The sequence below is a fragment of the Meriones unguiculatus genome, chromosome 20 (genome assembly GCF_030254825.1).
Source record: "Meriones unguiculatus strain TT.TT164.6M chromosome 20, Bangor_MerUng_6.1, whole genome shotgun sequence".
Lineage (NCBI taxonomy): Eukaryota > Metazoa > Chordata > Mammalia > Rodentia > Muridae > Meriones > Meriones unguiculatus.
This window is the reverse complement of record NC_083367.1, coordinates 22,339,574-22,361,556: the sequence shown is the minus strand read 5'-3', so window position 1 is coordinate 22,361,556 and position 21,983 is coordinate 22,339,574. Positions and strand designations below refer to the sequence as shown.

The window sequence follows — 21,983 nt, the reverse complement described above, 5'->3', positions numbered from 1 at the left end:
GGGCTTGCCTCTTCACCATGATTACAAAGTTTGCTGGGAGTCAACACAAGGTTTATCTCAAGCCTGTGGATGTCAATTATACACGCCACAGCTGTTCTTCATTACCTGGCAGGACCAAGAATTGTCCGGACTTTAACCATTTGGTATTTACTGTAATTATTTCTCTTTTAATGTTGTGAGCGAAATCTGGTTGAGGGGGTGGGGAAAGGTTGGTGGCAGACACGTGGAACCCCTGGACGCAGGGCTGTAACTAACATTGATAACATTCGTCTTTGAGATGCTGATTGAAGTTATTAAGGATCAGAAGCAAAGTGTCAGGAATTCAGATCTTTCTCTAGGCATTTCTTCCTTTAGCCTTCCTCCAACGTTGAAAGCAAAGTGAAATGCTTCTGAGGCTTGTTTTTGTGAGAGGGAAAACCACAAAGGCCTGCAAGGGACCAGCGATTCCTTTTCCTCTGTGCTTCAGATAAGAAGCTGAAGTTCACTGGTATGGGGAGGCGAACAGGTGGTCACAGCCCTCTTGGCCACTGACAACAACCTCCTTACAAAGATGAATAATTCTGAGCCATGGAGAGCTGGAATACTTGGCCAAGGAGAGATGAAAGGCTATGAAAACAAAACAAAAAACAGCAGAGGTAAAAAAGATTATGGATACAGTGGGGATTGTCAGGAGGTGCCCAGACATTTCTCCCAGGGAAACCATTTGAACACTTGTTGAGCTGCGGACTATCTGGTACTGCCCCAAACTCACTGAGCAGAGTCCTCACGGGAGAGATGGGGACTGTGAGTTTTCCCTACGTATGGCCTGGGATTCTGATGCACACTCAAGATGTCAGCATGGCCTGCAGGTGGGCAACAAACTTGGAGTTAAAAAGAAAAATAAGGCTTGGGGTTGGAGAGATGGCTCAGTGGTTAAGAGCACTGTCTGCTCTTCCCAATGGACCTGGGTTCAATTCCCAGCACCCACAAAGCAACTCACAACTGTCTAGATCTCCAGTTTCAAGGGATCTGACACCTAAACACCAATGCACATGAAGTAAAACTAAATAAAAATTATTTAAAAATAATAAGTTTACAAAAAGAAAAAATAAGGTTTTGTTTTGTTTTATATGATTGGGGTTTGGGGAGAAAGAGAAGAAGTCAGAATAAGGGGGAAATACACAGCCCAACCATCAAAGCCTAAACCATCTCCCTTTAACCTCCCGTCCTTTACAGGAACATTCTCCTCTCTGTGCTGTGCCTCCCAATCAAAAGCTGCATCTGAACTGAGTCCTACCCCATCCTGCCACAGGTAAAATACCCAACTCAGGAGATTATAAATGTAAGTAAACAGAAACTGAGAGAAAGGCAATACATAAAGCCGTTAGCTAAAATGCTTTTGCCATGCTCATGAGTGGAGGCGCAAATGGATAAATACATAATATGCATTCTACAACATCTCCGCTCAGACAGGAATTTTGATAGTGACATTTGATTATTTCCCTTCCATAGTTTAAGGTGGCAATATACCACAAATTTGCCTAGTAAAAAGATAGTGCTGTGTTTTTATTGGATTATGCATCTCCTCTGCACTTATTGCTTTGACATGTAAGGAGAGAATTGTAAAATTATAGAGTAAAACATCTGGGGAATAAGAATACTATGACTCCCCAAGCCACGTACATTTAAAAAAAAATGTACAAAGGCAATAAAGAGATGGTGAAATAAGTATCTTTTTTTTTCTCTCTTAAGAATCATAAAATACAGTTGTACCTTTTAAGAACACTGTGTGAAGGAGGCTGTGAAATCGCTGTAGGGAGGGCCCAAAGGCTCAGGAATGGAAGCTGGTCCAGTTAGATGTATGAAGCGACACGGACAGATTACAGCCCCTTGAGCGGTGAACGATTCCTAGATATTGACCTTAGATTTGTAGAAGCTTATTGTCCATGCCCAGAAAGTGCAGTATAGACTCTGTAAATAAGTATTGGCTTCAGATGTACATCAACTTGCAAGTCCCTTGCCCCCACGAGGCAGCGCCTCACAGTAACTTTCTTCTTTCTTTCCTCTTGAAGAAAACACTGCAAAACCCCAGGAGCAACTGACATGTTCTGAAATGTTTTCATAAAGATTAAACTATATAGCTAACTTTAAGGAGCAACGTTTCTAACACCAGATAAAGTCTTGAAACCCAGCTTGCTTCACCATTCAATAAAATTATGACTCATTTCAGTAAGAACATGCTTTTTTAGTAAGAAAAAAAAAAGAGCTTTCTGAGCTATGTTTGAACTCCTAGAGCACTTGAGACAGTCACAAACCCAGTCAGCAGAAGTCTCAGACTTCTAAAAGATTAAAGGCAAAATTAATTGGTGTGTATTGAGAATGAAAAAAAAAAAATCCCCAAGGGTACTGGTTTATAAACAGAAGTAACACTAAAACTCCCCTAAAATCCCCCAATCGCCAATCCTTATAAATTCAGCACTTTCGCACATCGCTCCTTTGGGAGCCTGTAGCTCAAGTAACAGGAATGTCTTTGCTGACTTATACAGCTGGTAAAACTCTCCGAATCACACCCACCGACACTGTTTAGCTCAGTGGTTCTCAGCCTTGCTAATGCTGCGACCCTTTCATACAGTTCCTCATGTTGTGGTGAACCCCCAAACATAAAATTGTTTTTGGTTACTACTTCATAGCTGTAATTTTGCTGGTTACGAATCCTAATATAAATATTGGATATGCAGGCTAACTAATATGAGATCCTGTGAACCAGGCGATCGGCCCCGGAGGGTCGAGACCCACAGGTTGAGAAAGGCTGGTGTAGCTGCGCGCAGAGAGAGAGAGAGAGAGAGAGAGTGTGTGTGTGTGTGTGTGTGTGTGTGTGTGTGTTGGGGGGGGGGGTCCTGAGAATTGCTAGGGGCTGTGTGTTTGGGATCCAGTGGGTTTGTCCAGCAGGTGTGTGAAGCAGGACGCCAGCGCACTATGCAGGAGGCAGAGGTGCGTGGTGGGCATCGCCTGGCGTGGGTGGGGCCGGGCATGTGTCTAAGTGGGGGAGGAAGGGCTTGGGACTAAAGGTTGGTGCTGAGTGGGGTGTAGGATCTGGGGGGGGGGGAGAGCTGAGCCCGAGACCCTGTCTGTCAAGGGCTGCAGCCACCCGTCTGCTTGGATTTAAGTGTCCTCGGTCACTTATCAGTGGATTGAAGATGTCCCTTCAAAACTAAAAGTGAAAAAGTAGAACTGGCCAAAAAACGTTGGCGGGGGAGGGGGCGGGCCGTGCTTCCACTCTCTATTCAACCGGTCATCCCTCATCCCGCTCCCGGGTGTGTTGGGGGCGGGGGGGGGGAGGGCGCAGCCGAAACTGCCAGCGCAGGAGGGTCCCCCACGCATCTGGGTGCCCAGGAGTGGAAGCGCTGCTGCTCGGGGCTCGGAGCCCTCGGCGCCCGCGGAGCGGAGCGGCCGAGCCCCGGGAAGCGGCTCCGGCCGGACCGGGGGTGTGTGAGCCGGCGCCACCCGGCCGAGGAGCGGGGTTGGCGCAGGAAAAGGCGCCGCGGCGGGGCCCGGGCGCCCCTCCCCAGCTCGGGCTCCCGGCCCGCCCGCCCGCCGTCCCGGGCGCGCTGCGCGCCAGGAGCGGCCCCGCGGCGCGGGAGGCGAGCGCGAGCCGCGGCCAGGCGGGCTTGCGGCTCGGGCGAGCGCGGAGGCGGCCGGCAGGGCGCGTGCGCACTGCAGGGGCGCCAGATTTGGCGGGAGGGGGAGTGTCCAAAGCTCTTTGTTTGATGGCATCTGTTTACAGAGTTACACTTTAATATCAACCTGTTTCCTCCTCCTCCTTCTTCTCCTCCTCCTCCTCCTCCTCCTCCTCCGCGACCTCCTTCTCCTCCCCTTTCTCCAGAGAAACTTGGCCCCGGCGGCGGTGCGGAGCGCCGCTGCGCAGCCGGGGAAGGACGCAGGCGAGGCGGAGGGCAGCGGGAGGAGGCGACCGGTGCGGACCCCGGGGCTCTTGGCGGAGCCCCGGCCCGCCTCACCATGGCCCGGAGACCCCGGCACAGGTAACGGGAAGCCTGGGCAGGCGGCCTCGGGCCGGCGCGCGCGGGGATCCCGGTCCCCGGGAGCAGGTGGGGATTGCCTCCCCGGTTGTTTGCGGGGCTGTCAGCGGGTACCAGGGTGGCAGGAGTCACTCTGGACATGGAAGGATGGACAGCTCTGCGAGAAGCGCACGGTGCAGTGAGAAGCGTGCCCAGAGGCTCATTCCTCCTTCTTCTTAGTATTATTTTATTTAATTAATTTATTTTTTTGCAAGTTGCACGGAGCTAGGTTTCTCTTTGGTGGTGGCGGGGATCCGGCGCTTTTCAGTCAAGGGCAGAACGGGTCCCCGAGGAGCCCACCAGGTGTTTGGCTTGACGCCCCGGGTGTCGGGGAGGGAGCCGCAGCCTAATTGCTGCACGCCTTGAGCTGTGTTTGCACTTGGAGTTGAAGAGCATATGGCAGATCTAGGGAGAGGCCGGCTTGCTTAGTGGCTGCAGGTAGTTCATTTAAATTTCATTCATTCATTCCGGAGGCCGGAGAGGTGTCATCTGACAGGCAGCTGCAAAGACTTCAGGGGGGCCAAACGGGGCTGCAGCTCGTTTTCCACCCTGTTTCTGGGGATTCGGGCACTTGCTCTGTGACAAGCTTTTATTTCTCCTGCAAAGGTTGCGCGCGCCCGCGTCGCACATGTCACCGCACCGGCCGGGGTGAAGGGGTGCGCTCGCTTCCCACTCGGGCCCCACGTTGGGAGAGAGGGACCTCGTCGGGAGGTCAGTGGTTGGCCGCCCGGGGGCTGCGGGATCGGGACTGGCCGGGGCGCCCGGACAGCAACGGCTGCTGCGGGGCTTAGCTCGGTGGAGGACGCCCCGGGGTGCAAAGCGCTGCAGGCCAGCGGCCCCCGAGGCAGCGGCGGCGCCCCTGGGCCGGTGTCGCCTTCTCCCGAACCGGAGCTCCCTGCGCCCCGCGCACACGTGGACGCCGCTGCAGCAGGCGCCGTCCCGGCCCTCTGCCCCAGCTAGCTGCCCTCGGTAGCCCGCCTCTGCCAGGGCACGGGACCACCCTAGAGAAGACTCTGGCCACAAATAAAAAATAAAATAAAATACACATATATTAACTTTTCTTTTTTAAGTGCGTGGAGACCAAGTCCATCCTCCCGGCTTCCCAGCCAGAGTTTGATTTTTGCTAAATTTAATCTGGGTTTTCTGTTTTGTTTGGTTCGGTTGGGTTTGGGGGGTTTTGGACGCGGCAGGTACCGGTCCTGGCCCTACCCGGCGCCGGCACTGGGAAGTTGCAGGGCGCGTGGGCGTGGGCCCTGCGGCGCAGCCCCGGGCTAGGCCGGGCGGGGAGCGGCGGCCGCTAGGCGTCGGGACGGGAGGGGGGTGGATTTGGGGAGACCTTGGATGTTGGCTCCCGGTGCCTGGCCCCGGGCCTGGCGCGCCGGTCCAAGGGCCGCCCCCTGAAGACGGTTCGCCTTTCGCTTTTGGGACCCAACCCGACTGCACCGGGGTCACCTGTTCCGCGGAGGAGAGAGCAGGGAAGGGGTGCTCCGAGGAGGAGGCGCGGCCCGGCCCGGGCGCCCCAAGGTTCAGGCTGCGCGGGGCGTGGCCGCGCAGCTTCCCCGAGGCTCCCAGGTAGCCGGGAGCGGGGGCGGCGGGGAGGGGCGGGAGCCTTGAACTTGACTCAGGGGGGAAGAGAAACCCGGCTGCGGCCTCGGAGCCGTTTCTGGCTGGGCGAGCGTCGACTCGGCAGGGATTATTAACCAGGTCAGCGAAATGAGTCTGAACCCCCTTTTCTAGAATCACGTAGCGGCCACAGGCACTTCCTCCCGTTCCCCTCCCTCTTCCCAACCCCCCTCCGCCCCCCCAGCAACTCATTTTCGTTTCTTTGCACAGTTTGTTTCCTTGATAGAACGTAATATTCATAGTTGTAGTCTTGTAACCACACCGGCTCTCGCAGGTGGAGGAGTGGAGGGCGTCTGGCTTGAAATCAGCCTTTGAAAGTCCTTTGACTGTTGGGTCTGAGATCTTGTCAGGGCAGATAAGGAGAAGTTATTTCAGGGTCCTTTGTCGAAATTAATCATGCTACTGAGGAGACCAGGTCAATTTAGAGCAAGGAAATCGCATGCAAAGCTGGAAGGCGAGCCCCTTGCGAAGCTGCTGACAGCACCTGGACTCGCCTTGCTGCTTCTCACAGCCCCTCTGGGTCTGCAAAACTCTCCAGCCACTGTTCACTTTGGCTTTGCACAGCTGCTCAGCGCTTGCTTTTGAAGAGGCACAGGAGGCCGTGGAGGCATGCGCTCTGGAAAGTACCTTATAGATAGAATCCACGCCCTAATGCGTAGGACAGGATCCACGAGGTGGTTGGGGGGGGGGGGAGATTTGTCCAAATCAAACGGCTCTCGGTGCAGGCAGAGCTTTGCTGGTCCCGGTCCTCCGTGAGCCCAGTTCTCCTCACCTGACTGTCGACTGCCCCCTGTGGGCGACTGCGGGTGTTGCTGGATTTTAGCTTAAGTTTTGACCAGAGTAAAAAGCCAGTTGCTTGCTTGGAAGATAACGCACAGTTCTGCAAGTGACATCTCCGTATCCAGACAAACCTAAAAGGCTAACCAAAGGAGAGTTAAGCCTGCAGCCCCACTCTCGGATTCTGTTGGCTTTCTTGGTATCCCTGTTACTTCTTCACAACGAGGCTGCTTTCCAAGTTCCTCAGCGAAAAAGGAATTGTCACCCAAAGACAGTTCTGGGCTCATAACTTTCTTTTTATGCTTTATAACCTGTGTTTCATATTAAGGAGACGTTTGTAATTATTGTTGCTCAGAAGTTTACTGCTCCTGTTTACTGTAGGAAACTAAACTGTTCTTCTTTCAAAGGATTGACACTAAGTGGAAAAAAAATGATTGCACATCCTGAATACAGTTTAGTGGGATTTTTTTTTTTTTGCTGATGTTATTTTAAGGTTAGATTACATCCTGTCATTATGCAGCTTGAACCATCAGTTTGCTTTTTAAAAATAAATTTCATTTTGATATCTTATATCAGTTTATTGGTCTGGGTTTGATGGGTTTTTCAATTTTACAATGGTGAATATTAGTGAAGTTGTTAAGCATATAAATTTTCATACCTTAGGTTTTTATAGAGAATGATAACAAAAACTAAACTGTAGAATTACTGTGTTCAGTGTATGATTGGTTAAGTTTGGAGTTGCTTCAGCCGTCATCAAAATTCATGATGTTACTCAACTCAGAAAAAGAAAAGGGCTGTTTTCAAAACAGTAATTTTTTCAACCTGTAGATTTTGTCGGGGGAACCCCTTGGTTTTTAATTAGACGCATTGTAAGTTATTTTAGACACCATTCAGTCAGAGACAGAGAAAACAAGAGTGAGTAGGATTCTGACTAGTCAGTGCCCCAGTGATGTGCTTAGTTACTCTGGAAACAGCACTGTAAACACAGTTACAAAGTTAGGTGGACCAGACCTTGGGTTTTGAATGATTTGATATTTATGTGAATCACAAAACAGTTTAATGGCTGCAACCCTTCCTGGGTCCTGACACCCTTCCTGCTTAGCCGCCGCCTTCTTCTTCTTCTTCTTCTTCTTCTTCTTCTTCTTCTTCTTCTTCTTCTTCTTCTTCTTCTTCTCCTTCTTTTCTACTTTTATGGCCTTAAAGGGATGGTCACAATTAAGCTTTTGAATGGATTATGTCTTTTTTTTTATTTACTTTAACAGACTACCAGCACTATAAGGGCATAATTGATTGCTTTGTTGTGTTCAGGATTTATGTGAATGCTTTGACACATGCCAAAGAGTTTGAGTATGTGCTTATGTAAAGGACATGGGCTCCTGTTCCTTTTATTGTCCTTAACATTGAATTTTAAACTTCAGCGTCAATTGGTTGGGAGGTTGCCAGAAGTGTCGTTTGTCACTGGTCTAACAGTAACAGCAGGTTCAAACATGCAGAGCGAGAGCAAGCGCCAGGGCTTCCGAGTCTCTGTGGATACCAGCAACAGCAGAGCCAGTTCACAAACACTGCAGCAACAGAATGCAAAGAACAGCCTCATTGCGCAAGTTTGCCAAGTTCTGTCTTTGTAGAACTTTTAAAAGCTCGCTGAAGAGTTTTTGTGTGAGTTTCGATGCTCCAGTAGCTTAGATCCCATGCCTTCAGCCCATGTCTGTCCATTCTTATTTCTGCAGCATATACAGTAGCGATGAGGATGATGAAGACATTGAGATGTGTGACCATGACTATGATGGGCTGCTTCCCAAGTCTGGAAAGCGTCACTTGGGGAAAACTAGGTGGACAAGGGAAGAGGTAACTAGTCATTTTTTATTAAAACATAGAAAAAATGTAGCATCTGTAGTTGGTGAAACTGAAATCTTTGCTTCATGAGCTCATCTGATGCTTGAAGAGGCCCCCCTCCCCCTGCCCTTGGCATGCTATACAGAATGCTCACCCCTCACCTCTCTCAATATTTTCTGTTTCCAAGCCATTTATAGATTTGGGATGTTCTCTCCTTTTCTCCTTATGGTTTGCCTGTCTATTTCTCAGTCTGGAGCCCACTGCTTTTTATTCTTTTTTACCATGTCTTAACACGTTGCCTCTTCTGTGGAAACATTGCTTGCTGCCATCTTTAAGGCTGGACGTGCCTTCCTGGGTTCCCCTGACACTGGGCACATGCTTGCCTTTGTTGTGTTGTACATGTATGTCTTTCCCGACACACTGCAAGCCTACTGAGGGTTAGGACTAAAGTGTTTCTTCATCTTTGTGGGGTTTTTTGTACCCAAAATAACTTGTAGGACAGTAATGTTCTCTAAATAAACTGGTTCATTGCTATTCCCTGAATTAGAGCAGTCCTAGAGCTCATTGTCATAATCTATTCGTGTAATTTCCTTACATATCATATTTCACAGGCTATGCACATGAGAGGTTACTCTAAACACTTCCAATAGTGAGTGACGATATCCCCATTTCAAGAGCAAAATCATTAATGTATGAAGAAAGGGTTCTTCCTTCTTTACTGAACTATGAAATTCACTGTGTGCTAAAATCAGAGCTCCAGAGAACAGGTGGACAGGACTCCCAGGGAGGTACTTAGGAAATGCATACTCCACCTATTAAGGTCAGGTGCTCAGGTGCTTCCGTGGACTATGGAAGTTCCATTGTTAGCCATGGAGTCCCAGTTCCTGTCTGTCTTGTCACTATATGTGAGTGGCATCTTTGCAGAAACCTGTGGAAGGCTTGTGTGATCTGGTAGTCCAATGAGCTGGTAGCATTGAGAATGTATTCTATGCTCTGACACACGTGGTCATCCATAAACCCTGAACACATGGATACAAATCTTAATGACTTTACTGCAGTGAGATCACCTTCAAGTTTAAGGCCATCAAATAGCTTCTGCTTTTCATGTGAAGGAGGTTGGACCCATGGGAGATTGTCTTGTCCACCATTTTATCTTTTTCCAGGTTGAACAGCAACTAAGTCTAGCATTGGAATTCATTTCCCCCCAGTCAGCAAACGTGTCAACAGTTACCATCTATTAAACAGTAACATAGGCCAGGCTCTGCTATTTTATGTAATGGTGTTGTGTGATCTCCAGATAACCACATTGGTATTTATTGATATTCCTATTTTATAGATGACAGTATGAATCTGTTTATATTGCTACTCAACAGCAGTGCCAAAGTAAAAGCTTTACTGTGTCTGTAAATAAATCTATGCCCAGAACAGTATATTACACTGATACTGACTTTATTTGAATAGTTTTGAAAGTTTTTTTTTTCCTGAACTGGATTATGAGGTTGGTTCCTTTGTTCATGATAACTTGGACAGTACTATTCAGTAAACAACTGATATCCTAGGATTGCCTTTAAATGCCTTAGGATGAAAAGCTGAAGAAGCTAGTGGAACAAAATGGAACAGATGACTGGAAGGTGATTGCCAATTACCTGCCGGTAAGTTGGATATTATTTCTTTTTTGAGAAAGAAAAACTTTCTCCGGATTTAAGGAGATGGTCTTGGAGAGTTTATTAAAATATTATGCATTCATTCATGGAGATGTAAAGGGGAGACAGACATCTATAATTTTTGTTTCTGACTGTACAACATATAATTGAGGTTTCTAGATGTACTATCAAGAGATTTTTATTTTTTCCAATTGCTTCTTGTTTTGTTTCCATTTATCCTGATATTATAAGTTAACATTTTGATGGGTTGTTACAGGGTAGAATGTTAAACTTGCTATTTTCTCTAAGCCAGTTTCTAAATTCCTCATTTTCATCAACAATGATTTTTTGGTGTATGGAATTACAGTTCTAGAGTGCCTTTTGACCGTACTCCCCCAGCCTCCATCTCAATGATGGGTTGGGAGCTTAGGGCTCCTTTAAAGTCCTCCTCCTTCTTTTCATTGCTATGGTCTGGTCACAGGCTGGCTGTCCTGCCCTCACTATCGCAGCGGCTTCCTGCCTTTTCACTCTTCCATCCATTCCCAGCACGATTTGCTGTGGAGCTTCCTAAACCGCAGCTATCCCTAACTGCTGTGCTGGCCCGGAGTGTCTGAGTGCCCAGGTTTGGTCTCCTGTGCCACATTAAAACAAACAAACAAAAACCCCACAACAACAAATAAAGCCCCACCACTGTTGACAGAGGTTCTCACAAAGCAAGGGACCTGGCGCACAGAAGCTCTCTCTCCCATCTGGCCCTGACTTACCGCACCGCTGTCCTCTCTCCCTCCACTACCAGCTCTCTTTTCCTCCGCACAAGAGGTTTGCTTGTATTCATTTCTGCTTTTTTTCCTCTGGGCTTTTCTTCCTGGTGATTTCATCTCCTAGAATGTTCTCTGTTTCGTCTCCAGCTAGACATTTGGAGCATCTTCCAAAGGCCACTCAAAGAGCTCCCGAATGCCTCCGAAGGGGGCAATGCTCATCTTCAGGACCCTTCTCTCCTTACACAAGCTGCTCTTGAACTTTTCTTGAAGATAAATTCAGCCTTCTGTGACAATCATTTGTGCGCTCATCTTTTCCTTCTTCTAAGATCATAAGGTCTGAGGAAATGAGAACCCTTTCTTGTTCTCATTCTGTTTAAGGGTGAGGGCCTGTGCTCCTGACCCAAGCGCTGAAAGGTTTGAATGGGAGGTGCTTTAGTTCTTCTGAATAGGTTTTCATTGAAGCCTGGCAATGTGGAATCTCTAACGCGTCTTAAGCCACAGACTGAAGTTAAATTATATTGGCATATATGTCTGTAATATGTCCGTCTAGTCATGTGACAGAATATTCCCTTCAGAAGACACAGACTCCAATCCTAGCTGTAACTTGGGTGTATTCTCTAGTCTGTAAGCAGTGTGTGATAGGTGGACTCTGTACAAGCCTCAAAATGTTCTTGGATGTTTTCGCTATGTATTGTGCACGTGTAATTCATATTGAAAAAGTCTTCATGCGCTCATCACATCTTTTCTTTGTGACGGGGAACACTTTGTCTAGAACCGGACGGATGTGCAGTGCCAACACCGATGGCAGAAAGTGCTAAACCCTGAACTTATCAAGGGTCCCTGGACCAAAGAAGAAGATCAGAGAGTAAGTTCTGTTTCCACAGATGTATGAGTTGTCGTTAAGAATATTACTAAAATGTGTTCCTTACCCCAAGGAAGCAATTCAAACGTACAAATGGGAAGTAGAGGGCTCACTCCCGTATGTCCAGCGCATGAGAGCAGATTTTTGTAGTTCTCTTAAGATCTTGTAACATTGAAGCTGGATGACACTGACTCTTTCTGTAACATTAAAACACAGATTATTTTTGTGTTTATCTGAAGGTGATAGAGCTTGTACAGAAATACGGTCCGAAACGTTGGTCTGTTATTGCCAAGCACTTAAAAGGGAGAATTGGAAAACAATGTAGGGAGAGGTGGCATAACCACTTGAACCCAGAAGTTAAGAAAACCTCGTGGACAGAAGAGGAAGACAGGATTATTTACCAGGCACACAAGAGGCTGGGGAACAGATGGGCGGAAATCGCAAAGCTACTGCCTGGACGGTAATACTTTGTCAAAAACTGCATTGATTGGGAAAAAAAAGGGGTGGCCATTAAACATTCTCTGTGTGTGAATGAACTGCATTCTATAAGCATTTTCTTGGATAAACCAGAACCATCGATATTTAGAAGTGATCTTGGTTTGTTTCATCGGACAGTCTTAGTGTCACAGCATTGGTGAGCCTTGGGCCAAACCTTTCAACTTTCCTCAACCTTCTCCATTTGCAAAATAGCTAACAGTGTATTTCATGAGCTGATTTTAGGGTCAAGTAAAATGAACTTCAAAGCACTTTGTAAGTTAAAGAACTCTAAATGCCTACAAGGAAACCACAGACACATAGATTGCTTTTTGGTCTGAGTTTACGCAGCCAGTTCAGTGACCAGCAATCATTTTGGCCACTCTAGTAATTTCCATTTTCCTAACACCTACATTCACCTCATTTTATCATTATGTTACTAGTTTTTTCCTGTGACTAAAAAAAGGCTGTGCCTACTTCAGGTTTTTAACTAATTTCTATGTGATGTCTTCTTTGTCCCTCTGTGAAGGATAATTGTAAAAGCTCACCTTTGACTCTTTCTCTATTTATATAAATGATTTTATCTATTTTGAGAAATACTTTTACTATAGTTTTTAAAATAAAAAAGTACTAAAAGTATTTTTATTTTTGAGCTTCTTAACCCCAAAGTAGGGAATGGAATGTTTCACAGATGGCTTCCCCAGTATTTCTGAGTGTTGCACCAACACACCTCCTCCCCCGTGGCTTGAGAGCTGTAAGAAGTCATGGATCTGGTCAAAGAAGGAGATCTTTCCTCCCATGTGGCCTCAGAGGATATACTGTAGGCTTTTCTAAAAACCAAAGGGGCAACTGAACTTCCTCTTTCTTTAGCACACATTTCCCTACCCCCATGGAAATAGTAAAAATGTTTTTACTTGAATTTTTTGTTTTTTTTTTTTTTTGAGCTGAGAAACTTTTCCAGAGAATGAAATTTTAATTTAAAAAAACAAAAGAAAACAATCAAACAAACACACTTGGCAGTTTGAAACTCTCCTAGGGAGTCAAGTGTGGTAGCACATGCCTGTAGTTCCACCGTTCAGGAGGTAGAGGCAGAGGGACCTGGAATTCAAGGCCAATCAGACTACTACCCTGTCTCAGGAAAACAGCCGCTACTCCTCCCAAAAGAAAGAAAATATACCTGGGCTAGCATCTTTCATTTGGGATCCTCCTGAGTGTCGTGGTGGAGAATGCCCACTTTTCTCTTTATGTAATTATAAGAATAATCAGAGTGGTTTCCAAGAGGTAAGGACATTTGCTGTTGTTATTTTTGTTTTTGCTTTTCAAGACAAGGTTTCTCTGTGTACCCTTGGCTGTTCTTGACTCACTCTGTAGACCAGGCTGGCCTTGAACGCACAGAGATCTGCCTGCCTCTGCCTCTGCCTCCCAGAGTGTTAGGAATATAGGCGTGTGCCACTGCACCAGCCTGTAAGAGGGATTTTTGACTCAAACTTTGTATATAGAGTTTATGGGAGATAGACAGCCGGTGCTGAAGCTTTCTCACTGCTGTCGCCATGCTTTGCTAAGTCCCTGCTGTGGTGCATCAACCCTGCCAAGCCACGGTGCAAGGGCTTTCTAACAGCAGAGACCTGTTATATTCAAGCCCAGGAGCACTCGAAGGGTGAGAGCCTAGAGAAGGGTTATCATATTAGAAAAGACCAAGACAATTAAAAAGAAAAAATAAGTTAGTGGAACCACAGAAAAGATATCTTTTAGAAACAGTTTTTCTGTCAACCGACTGTGATCTGAGTTAAAAATTTTTGTAACGTTGGTATGTGGTCCATTTCCACACAGGACTGATAATGCTATCAAGAACCACTGGAATTCCACCATGCGTCGCAAGGTGGAACAGGAAGGCTACCTGCAGGAGCCCTCGAAAGCCAGCCAGACGCCAGTGGCCACCGGCTTCCAGAAGAACAATCATTTGATGGGTTTTGCTCATGCCACGAGTTCATCTCAGCTCTCTCCAACGGGCCAGCCCTCAGTTACCAGTGACTATCCCTATTACCACATTTCCGAAGCACAAAATGTAAGCCACCCCTGAGAACCCGGTGGGAGGAGAGAGAGGGTTATGTCAGTCCAGGTCATAGAACTTCTTTACAGTTGTATGCTTTGCATGGAAATTGTACGGTCACAGATTGTCCTCAGCTAGACCCACTGGAGGGGGCAGGAGAAGATACACTTGAGTCTGACTTATGTTTCTGGAAGCAAGAATGAGAAGTCGTTTGTCCTGTGTTCACAGCCCATAGAAGTAATGCTGACTAGAATCTAAATCATTTGATTCTAATTTGCTGTCCCAAATCTGGTTTAAAGTTACATTTTGAATGTAAATGTACTTAAAATGTTGCTAAGTCTTATGAATGGGTGAATGAAGACAGATGTATAATCCAGTAGCTTTCTTTTCCAAACTCCATGTAATGTTACATTTAAAGTCATAAAGAAGAGGTAGCTAAACTCTGAAACACAAAAGGAGGTTGCAGGTTCAGTTCTGGCAGTGATCTAAAGGAAAAGTATTCATGTAGACATCCAGTAAAGGTTTACTTTCTCACTGAGTCACGGGCAGGACTGTGACATCCGTTCAGAGCTGTCTCCCTTTACCCTCGCTTGGATTGGTATGGCTCCTTCCTCATTTCTAGACATTCATATCTGGGGAAAGAAATCCGTTATGGCACACAGGGAGGAAGGCTAAGGAGGAGACTATCAAGAAATGCTTATCATAGGGCTGATGATAAAAAAAAATGACAAAACTCACCCACAAATTACAAAGATCGTATGCAAATGTTATGTAAAACATATTCATGAACAGTTTTTACTTGGCTCTATCTGTTTCTTAGATTTGACTACAGAATTTTCAGAAAGGTCTCTGGTGAATGAATTATCATACAGGCTTCTGTGCTTTTTATTAAAACTGAGCATTATTCTAAGCAAAGTCTCCCTGGTGACAAACAGCTAGCAGTGCAAATGTCTGTCAAAACTTCTTCCACACATCCATGAACACCCTTTCTATTGTTGTTTTCTTCGATTGAGGAATGCTTTCTGTTGGGACAGACAGACCTTTGGGCCTCTTTCCCTATGTTTCTCGAGCTCCTTAGCCACTTTAAAAATATCTGGCTAAATTTCAAGTTAGAGAAGTTTTGCTTTCGTTTTGTAATCATTCAGTGAATCTTATCCACAAAGTACTTTCCCCCTTGGTCCCAGAACAAAACCTTAGGGAGCTGAGACACTTGTGAAGCGTGAATGACTTAGCCTTCGCTTTGCTCTCCGGTCTAGATCTCCGGCCACGTTCCGTACCCTGTAGCTCTGCATGTAAATATCGTCAATGTCCCTCAGCCAGCTGCTGCAGCCATCCAGGTGAGGCTGTCTGATGGGCAAGCCCGTTAGCTGAGCGCCACACCGCTTTTCGGGAGTTCTTTGTGCCTCCCACATAAACACGTAGTTTACAACCTGTAACAGAAAGAAAAGCACACGGCATTGAGGGCCTACTTTGGTCCAGCCATTTACCAGTGGTGGGTTCTGATGCCTCCAGGAGCCCGTGCTCTGGCCTCCGCTTCCCCCCTTGTTGCCTTAAGCCCCATGTCACTTTGAGCAGGTGGGGGTGAATCCTGTGGGGGGTGGTTCCTCGTGGCAGCTCTCCGGGCTTTGGAAGGTACCGCACTCCGACCGTGTCTTTTCCTGCCTCACTTGTAACTCTAGAGACACTATAACGATGAAGATCCCGAGAAAGAGAAGCGGATAAAGGAACTAGAGCTGCTCCTGATGTCGACGGAGAATGAGCTGAAAGGACAGCAGGCGCTGCCAGTAAGCGTGTTCCGTGTGCCGGGCGCCTTGTCCCAGTGCTCTTCTCTGGCTGTCTCTCCTCCCCTAAATATCACATCATCCAAGTTCTGTGTATCCACTAGCAACGCTCTGCACCGGAAACTGCTACTGATTGCAGCCTATTAGTCTTAGAATGTGCAGGAGCTGAACTGGAAGTAGCCGTTTGTGTCCCATCTTCATTTTAACAAAGCTTTATACCTCCCTGCAGTGACCCCGTTTGCTTGCTTCTTTCACTGTTGTTTCTTAGCCTGTGCTTACATATCTTACAACCTCAAACTCCATTTGAAGCATGTTTACCGTACACAGGTTTTAAATACGTGCTACTATCTTTTTTTTACATGTATGAAAGCCGTGTGGGCCATCCCTGTTAGCAGTGGTAGTGTGTTTGTGTACATACATACATGTTCCCAAAGGTGTGCGTACATGTACAGGCAGGGGCGTGTGCCCGCAAGTGTCCAGGCCAGAGGTTGACATCAAGTGTCTTCCTTGATAGGTCTCCACATTAAACGTTTTATTGCGATTGTGTGTGCACGCTTGTATGCACTCTTGGAGGTAAAAGGACAACTTCCCAGAATCAATTCTCTCCTTCTATGGGCTCTGGGGATCAAGCTCTTCTTTAACTTCCTACCCATCTTGCTGGCCATCCACCTCATATTTTTGAGACAGGGTCACGTGAAACCCGGAGCTTGCCCATTTGGCGAGGCTTCCTGGCCAGTGAGCTCAGAGGTCTGCCTGTCTCTCCCCCTCCAGTGCTGGGGTGACAGGCTTGAACTGCTGTGGAAGCTTGGGGATCAATCGCAGGGTCCTGTGCTTACAGCAGGCAGACTGAGACATCTCCCCACCCTCCGCCCCTTCTTCTTTTTCGCACTGACAATTGAAGCAGGCCCCCACACAGGCTACATTGCACTCTGCCCCCGACCTGCAGTCCTAGCCCTTGGGTGAACCATTTCTGAATCCTTGGTTGGGCAGCAAACTGGGAAAGCATCTTGCTCCACTTTGGAGGATTTGTAGTTTAGCCAAAAAGTGAGTTAGGGGAGAAGTGATACCCAGTAGGGATTCTTCAGGTGAAATTTCCTTTTTTGATATTGCTGTTAAATAATAAATAATGCGCACACATGATGGTTCAACCACTTTTGAACTTTAGTTACTGTTTTGCAATTTCTCCTCTTGCATGGTCATGCTGTAAGGGGACTTCTGTTAACTTGATCTACTTTCCTAACCACATAAACTCTGCAGCCCCACCTTGCATTGGTGCAACCTGTAGCCTTAAAAAAAGATAGGAGCAACAGGATATATGCAGATAAAAGCAGCTCTAACCATTGACTCCTTTCAATGGTTTGGCATGCACATTGGATCATTCTGATGTCACAGCAAATGGACAGTTTGCAAACTAAACTCAAATGGGTTTCTAAGACACCTAAGACTTCTGTACTTTGTAGCAGTCCCAAGGTTTAACATTTGAGTAAAATCATAGTGACTGAAGCAATCCTGTAGGTATAAATTGGAGGGCTATTGCAAAGCTGTGAAAAAGGAAACATCTTGACAACTGTCTGCCAGGCCTGAGTTTTGGATGAAGCAACTCCTTTTTATCTTGCCTCCTGCAGCATCTGATGCCTTGTGCAACATTGTTGCTAAGTTTCTTCTTCCTTTCTTCTCCCCATCCTTATTTCTACACACCCCCTTCCTCAGAACCATACTTGCAGCTATCCAGGGTGGCACAGCACCTCCATTGTGGACCAGGCCAGACCTCATGGAGACAGTGCACCTGTTTCCTGTTTGGGAGAAGCCCACGCCACTCCTTCTCTGCCTGCAGATCCCGGCTCCCTCCCCGAGGAAAGCGCCTCGCCAGCAAGGTGCATGATCCTGCACCAGGGAACCATTCTGGACAATGTTAAGAACCTCTTAGAATTTGCAGAAACACTCCAATTTATAGATTCTGTAAGTAGAACTGCTAAGGTGCATTCATGAGTACTGGCATCATAAATCATAGCCATTTTCTATAGCAATATGGTTTGGGCCTACGTGCATGTAAAGTGACAGGATTTTAGTTTTGGTGACTCCACTCTCTCAGTGGTCTGAAAAGGCGGCTTTTGACGGTTTGCTTTCCAAGCATAAATTTCCTTAAGAAATAAAGAAGTTCTGACTTACCACAGGAGGGCTCAGGATAAGAGCTGCGTCTTCCAGTGCTCTGATTATTTTTAAGAGAATTTCTTGTGTTTTGCTTACTTCTTTGTGATTCTCTAGAAATTTTGGGGTTTGGTTTGTATGGCTTTTTGTTTTCTTTTGTCTTTTTTTGTTTTGTTTTGTTTTTGGACAGTGCATTTGGATTTAAGTTTCTCTGGGGTGTTACGCTTTCTGCTCAGGGGCATAGCTTTCTCTACAGAATACTGAACATTGATTAGTAATCTCATTGGTTCTCCAAAATAACCTTCTTCAGTGAAACAAATTTAAGTTCAGCAGTCACTCAGTTCATTTTCTTGGTCTCCTAGTTGGTTAAAAAGCATGTATTGCCTACAAGGGGGTCAGGGCTAGCTATTGCCATAATGTATCGTATAGAAAGGTTTTCTGCTTGCTTTAAATTGCATCCAAAAGAGAGTGTCTGAGCTCCCACAGTAGACGTGCAAGGCCAGTGGCAGAGCAGCCCATGGACCCCGCTGACCCCTGAGCTGGAAGTCCAGGTGCCTGCAGCTCCCTCCTTCGCTCAGTGCTGTCTATCGGGTGATGGTGGCACTCATGCCATGCTCACGCCGTCTCAAAGCTCTGTGCCTCCCACATTGTTTCAGGAGTCTTCATGGTGTGATCTCAGCAGTTTTGAATTCTCTGAAGAAGCGGCAGCTTTTTCACCTAGCCAGCAGCACACAGGCAAAGCCTTCCAGCTTCAGCAAAGAGAGGGCCGTGGGACTAGACCTGCGGGAGAGCCTGTGAGGGTGAACAGACTGCTGAGCGAGGCTTCCCTTGGCCCAGCCAAAGCCTCACCTCCGAGGAGGCACAGCATGGTTCCGCTGGTCATCCTTCGGCGGGGCCAGGCCAGCCCCATAGCCACGGGAGACTCTAGCTCCTTCCTCTTTGCTGACATCAGCAGCTCAACTCCCAAGCCGTCCCCTGTCAAAAGCCTACCCTTCTCTCCCTCGCAGGTAGAGCACAATTCCTGCACAGCTGTTACTAATTTTCAGCAGACACCTGAGCCTCAATAATTAGAAACTAATCTTTTGAACCAATGACTAATGACTGCTGTCCTGGCCGATTTAATTCTGTGCTGAATCTAGCTGGGATGAAGGCAATGGCCTCCCACCATATGGGCTGGCTGCGGGCCCACTCATGACTTTATCACTTCTCTTTCTCTCTTACTCTTGGTGGTTTGGAAGGTGGATGGATAGTTGCATGAGATGTGTTTTCATTTCCTTCTCCATTAGAACTTAACATTTCTGTCCCTCCCATATCATCCCTGCCTCTTTTAAATCCTAACATATTTTTTTGCCTCTTTGTTCGTTTATTACTAAGTGATTTGCTGACCCCGGGGAGAAGGGAACCAAATTATGATTACATAACGTTTGGATTACAACTAGAAAACGAAACCATTACGATCCATCTGTAAATGGAAATGTTTGGGGGAGACAATGAAAAACAGATGCTTCCGTGAAATAATTTAACATTTTCAATATTGGCTCTTTTAAATTGTACCATGATAACTTACCAGGGCACTGTTTGCCAAAGAACATTCTTACTTCCTATAGTGCTTTTAAGGCGTGAAGTACAATGTGTAGCAGAGCCATGAGTTTCTAAATTATAATTAACACACAATTTGGCTTCTTAAAAATAATTTTCCCAGTTATGTCTGTGAGGGTTTTGTACTTTGTGGTTCTGGGACTCTAACCCGTGGCCTCATGCACGCTACGGAAGTGCTCTACCACTGAGCTAGACCCTGGTCATCTTACAAACAGAGCTTTAAGCGTAGACAAATGATCTCCCCATGTCCCAGAACAGGTGTTGCTTTCCCCATAGTCTCCTAAACTGTGCTCTGTGAAAATAGTTCTGCAAAACCTAACAGATGTCTCAGGAAGAAGGAAAAGTCTAGATAGGCACAAAAGTTTGGGAAATGCCACCTCGAGGTTCTGAAAGGATTCTTTACTAAGGATCCCTAAGACTGCATCTGTTTGGATTTCTCGTCTTTTAATTTTTGACTCGCAGACAGCCTTTATGCTGCCAGGCTTTGCCCATTATTCCTGTGCTCAGGGGACAATCTTGCCTCTGAATAACTGTGACAACCAGCAGCAGCCACTGTGCCCGGCTCGCCTGAGCGTTTTAAGTGACTTTGTAGGAGATCGGAGCTGCTACCCTTCCCGCCTTGGGAACGTGAGGATCCTGACAGACAAACCTTCTTCCTCAATAATTCTCCACATGAGGCAAACCTTACATAAGAATAGTCTCGGTTACTAGATCAGCAAACCGAGAAAACCAAATATGAAAGAAAAATCAAATAATGTTGAGAGCACATCTCATTCTCTTCAATGGCGAGTGGCATTTACGGAGGAGATTTTCTCTGAGTTTTGCAAGGCTTTTGGCGTTGACCCTCTACATCTTATAAATAACGCGCCAGACTCTGACTACTCAGCTGAAGTTAATCAGTCCCCTCGCCAACACTGCACGATTGTTAGCGTTTGCTGTGTGGGTGTTTGCTGTGGGTGAGCGCAGACTCATTATTTAATCTAAGGGTTTTTCTTGCTTCCATATTTAGTTTTTGAACACTTCCAGCAACCATGAGAACTCGGGCTTAGATCCGCCGACTTTAACCTCCACTCCTCTCGGCGGTCACAAACTCACACCGTGTCACAGAGACCAGTCTGGGAAAACCCAGAAGGAGAATTCCATGTAAGTCCTCAGTTCAATAAGGAAAACATTTATCTTATCTGTTTATATTAATAGAAGCATAGTTCCAGAAGTCTGACCCTCCTGTGGGCTTGTAAGTCCTTCACTGTGCATTCCCAGAGTGAACAGACCCTGAGAAGAGCACAACGGATAGAAAGCAGGAGCTAAGCTCAGCTGCCTTTTGTGGTGCACTCTAACGTCTCATGTGCGTGCAGTCCTAGTTTTCACACAACACTTCCCACACATTTTCCTTCCCGCTGTTTTTCAATTGTAGTCTTTAAAAATATAGAATAAAGGCTAAGTGTGGTGGCGCATGCCTTGAATCCCAGCACTCGGGAGGCAGAGGCAAGCAGTTCTTGGTGAGTTCGAGGCCAGCCTGGTCTACAAAGCAACTCCACGGCAGCCAGGGCTACACAGAGAAACCCTGTCTCAAAAAAAACTAACAAAACAACAACAAAAACATTAAGACTAAAGCATTCAGAAGAAAATTGAGAGTGGTTCATGGTTTATATTTTTTAATCTTATTTTTTTCTTTTTATAGCATAAATACATTAGACTCTCTTTAGATACTCATAGGAATGAAGATGTAGGTAGTATATGTGTGTATGTATGTATGGTTGTACAGTTGCATAGTTGTGTGTGTGTGTGTGTGTGTGTGTGTGTGTGTATTTCAAAGCCCAGGGATGATTAACTAAAAAGAAATAAATTTTCTGAAAGAAATTCATTCTTATTACTTTCAAGTAAAAACAAAGTTTTAGACATTAGCTTGTTTCCTGGTTTTGGCCCCATTTGAGAGAGTAGATAGGAGTGATTTGTAACCAATACCAGATATCATGGTGCCTTTGGTCATTATACAAATCCAGGGCCATTATCTGTGTCTTCAGGACCATTCTCGAAAGGTGGGAACTACTTTAGTGCTCTTAGTCTTAGGGCATAGTATTCTGAAATATTTGTAAATCTGCAACATAACTTAAAACAGATCCATTTTTCCTTCTGGTTAAATGAGCTGTTCCCCATTCCTGTCACTAACAGCCTTTCGGTGTGTGTGCTGACAGCAATGGAAGGGACAGCCATCTTTCCTATTGAGCCTTTGCTTGTTCTGTTCTTTAGCTTTAGAACTCCAGCTATCAAGAGGTCAATCCTCGAAAGCTCTCCAAGAACTCCCACACCATTCAAGCACGCGCTCGCAGCTCAAGAAATTAAATACGGTCCCCTGAAGATGCTAGTAAGTTCGAGA

The 21,983-nt window shown here is 46.3% G+C and overlaps 1 protein-coding gene across 4 annotated transcripts in view; it reads left to right on the top strand.

Moving 5' to 3' along the window:
* Positions 1-3,800: 3,800 nt before the first annotated feature.
* Myb (MYB proto-oncogene, transcription factor) overlaps positions 3,801-21,983 on the top strand; it is a 35,051-nt gene continuing 16,868 nt past the window's right edge. Inside the window, exons 1-12 of one of the 4 annotated variants that reach the window (XM_021656695.2) lie at positions 3,801-4,019; positions 8,183-8,300; positions 9,869-9,940; positions 11,465-11,557; positions 11,794-12,014; positions 13,859-14,093; positions 15,335-15,415; positions 15,758-15,862; positions 17,570-17,818; positions 18,664-19,014; positions 20,616-20,749; positions 21,857-21,971. In XM_021656695.2, the coding sequence (XP_021512370.1) occupies positions 3,997-4,019; positions 8,183-8,300; positions 9,869-9,940; positions 11,465-11,557; positions 11,794-12,014; positions 13,859-14,093; positions 15,335-15,415; positions 15,758-15,862; positions 17,570-17,818; positions 18,664-19,014; positions 20,616-20,749; positions 21,857-21,971 (1,797 nt within the window). In that variant the 5' untranslated portion in view covers positions 3,801-3,996. Of the gene's footprint in view, positions 4,020-5,653; positions 5,760-8,048; positions 8,301-9,868; positions 9,941-11,464; positions 11,558-11,793; positions 12,015-13,858; positions 14,094-15,334; positions 15,416-15,757; positions 15,863-17,569; positions 17,819-18,663; positions 19,015-20,615; positions 20,750-21,856; positions 21,972-21,983 lie in introns of those variants that run through there. The other 3 variants (XM_021656699.2, XM_060373289.1, XM_060373288.1) reach the window with 3 other exon arrangements.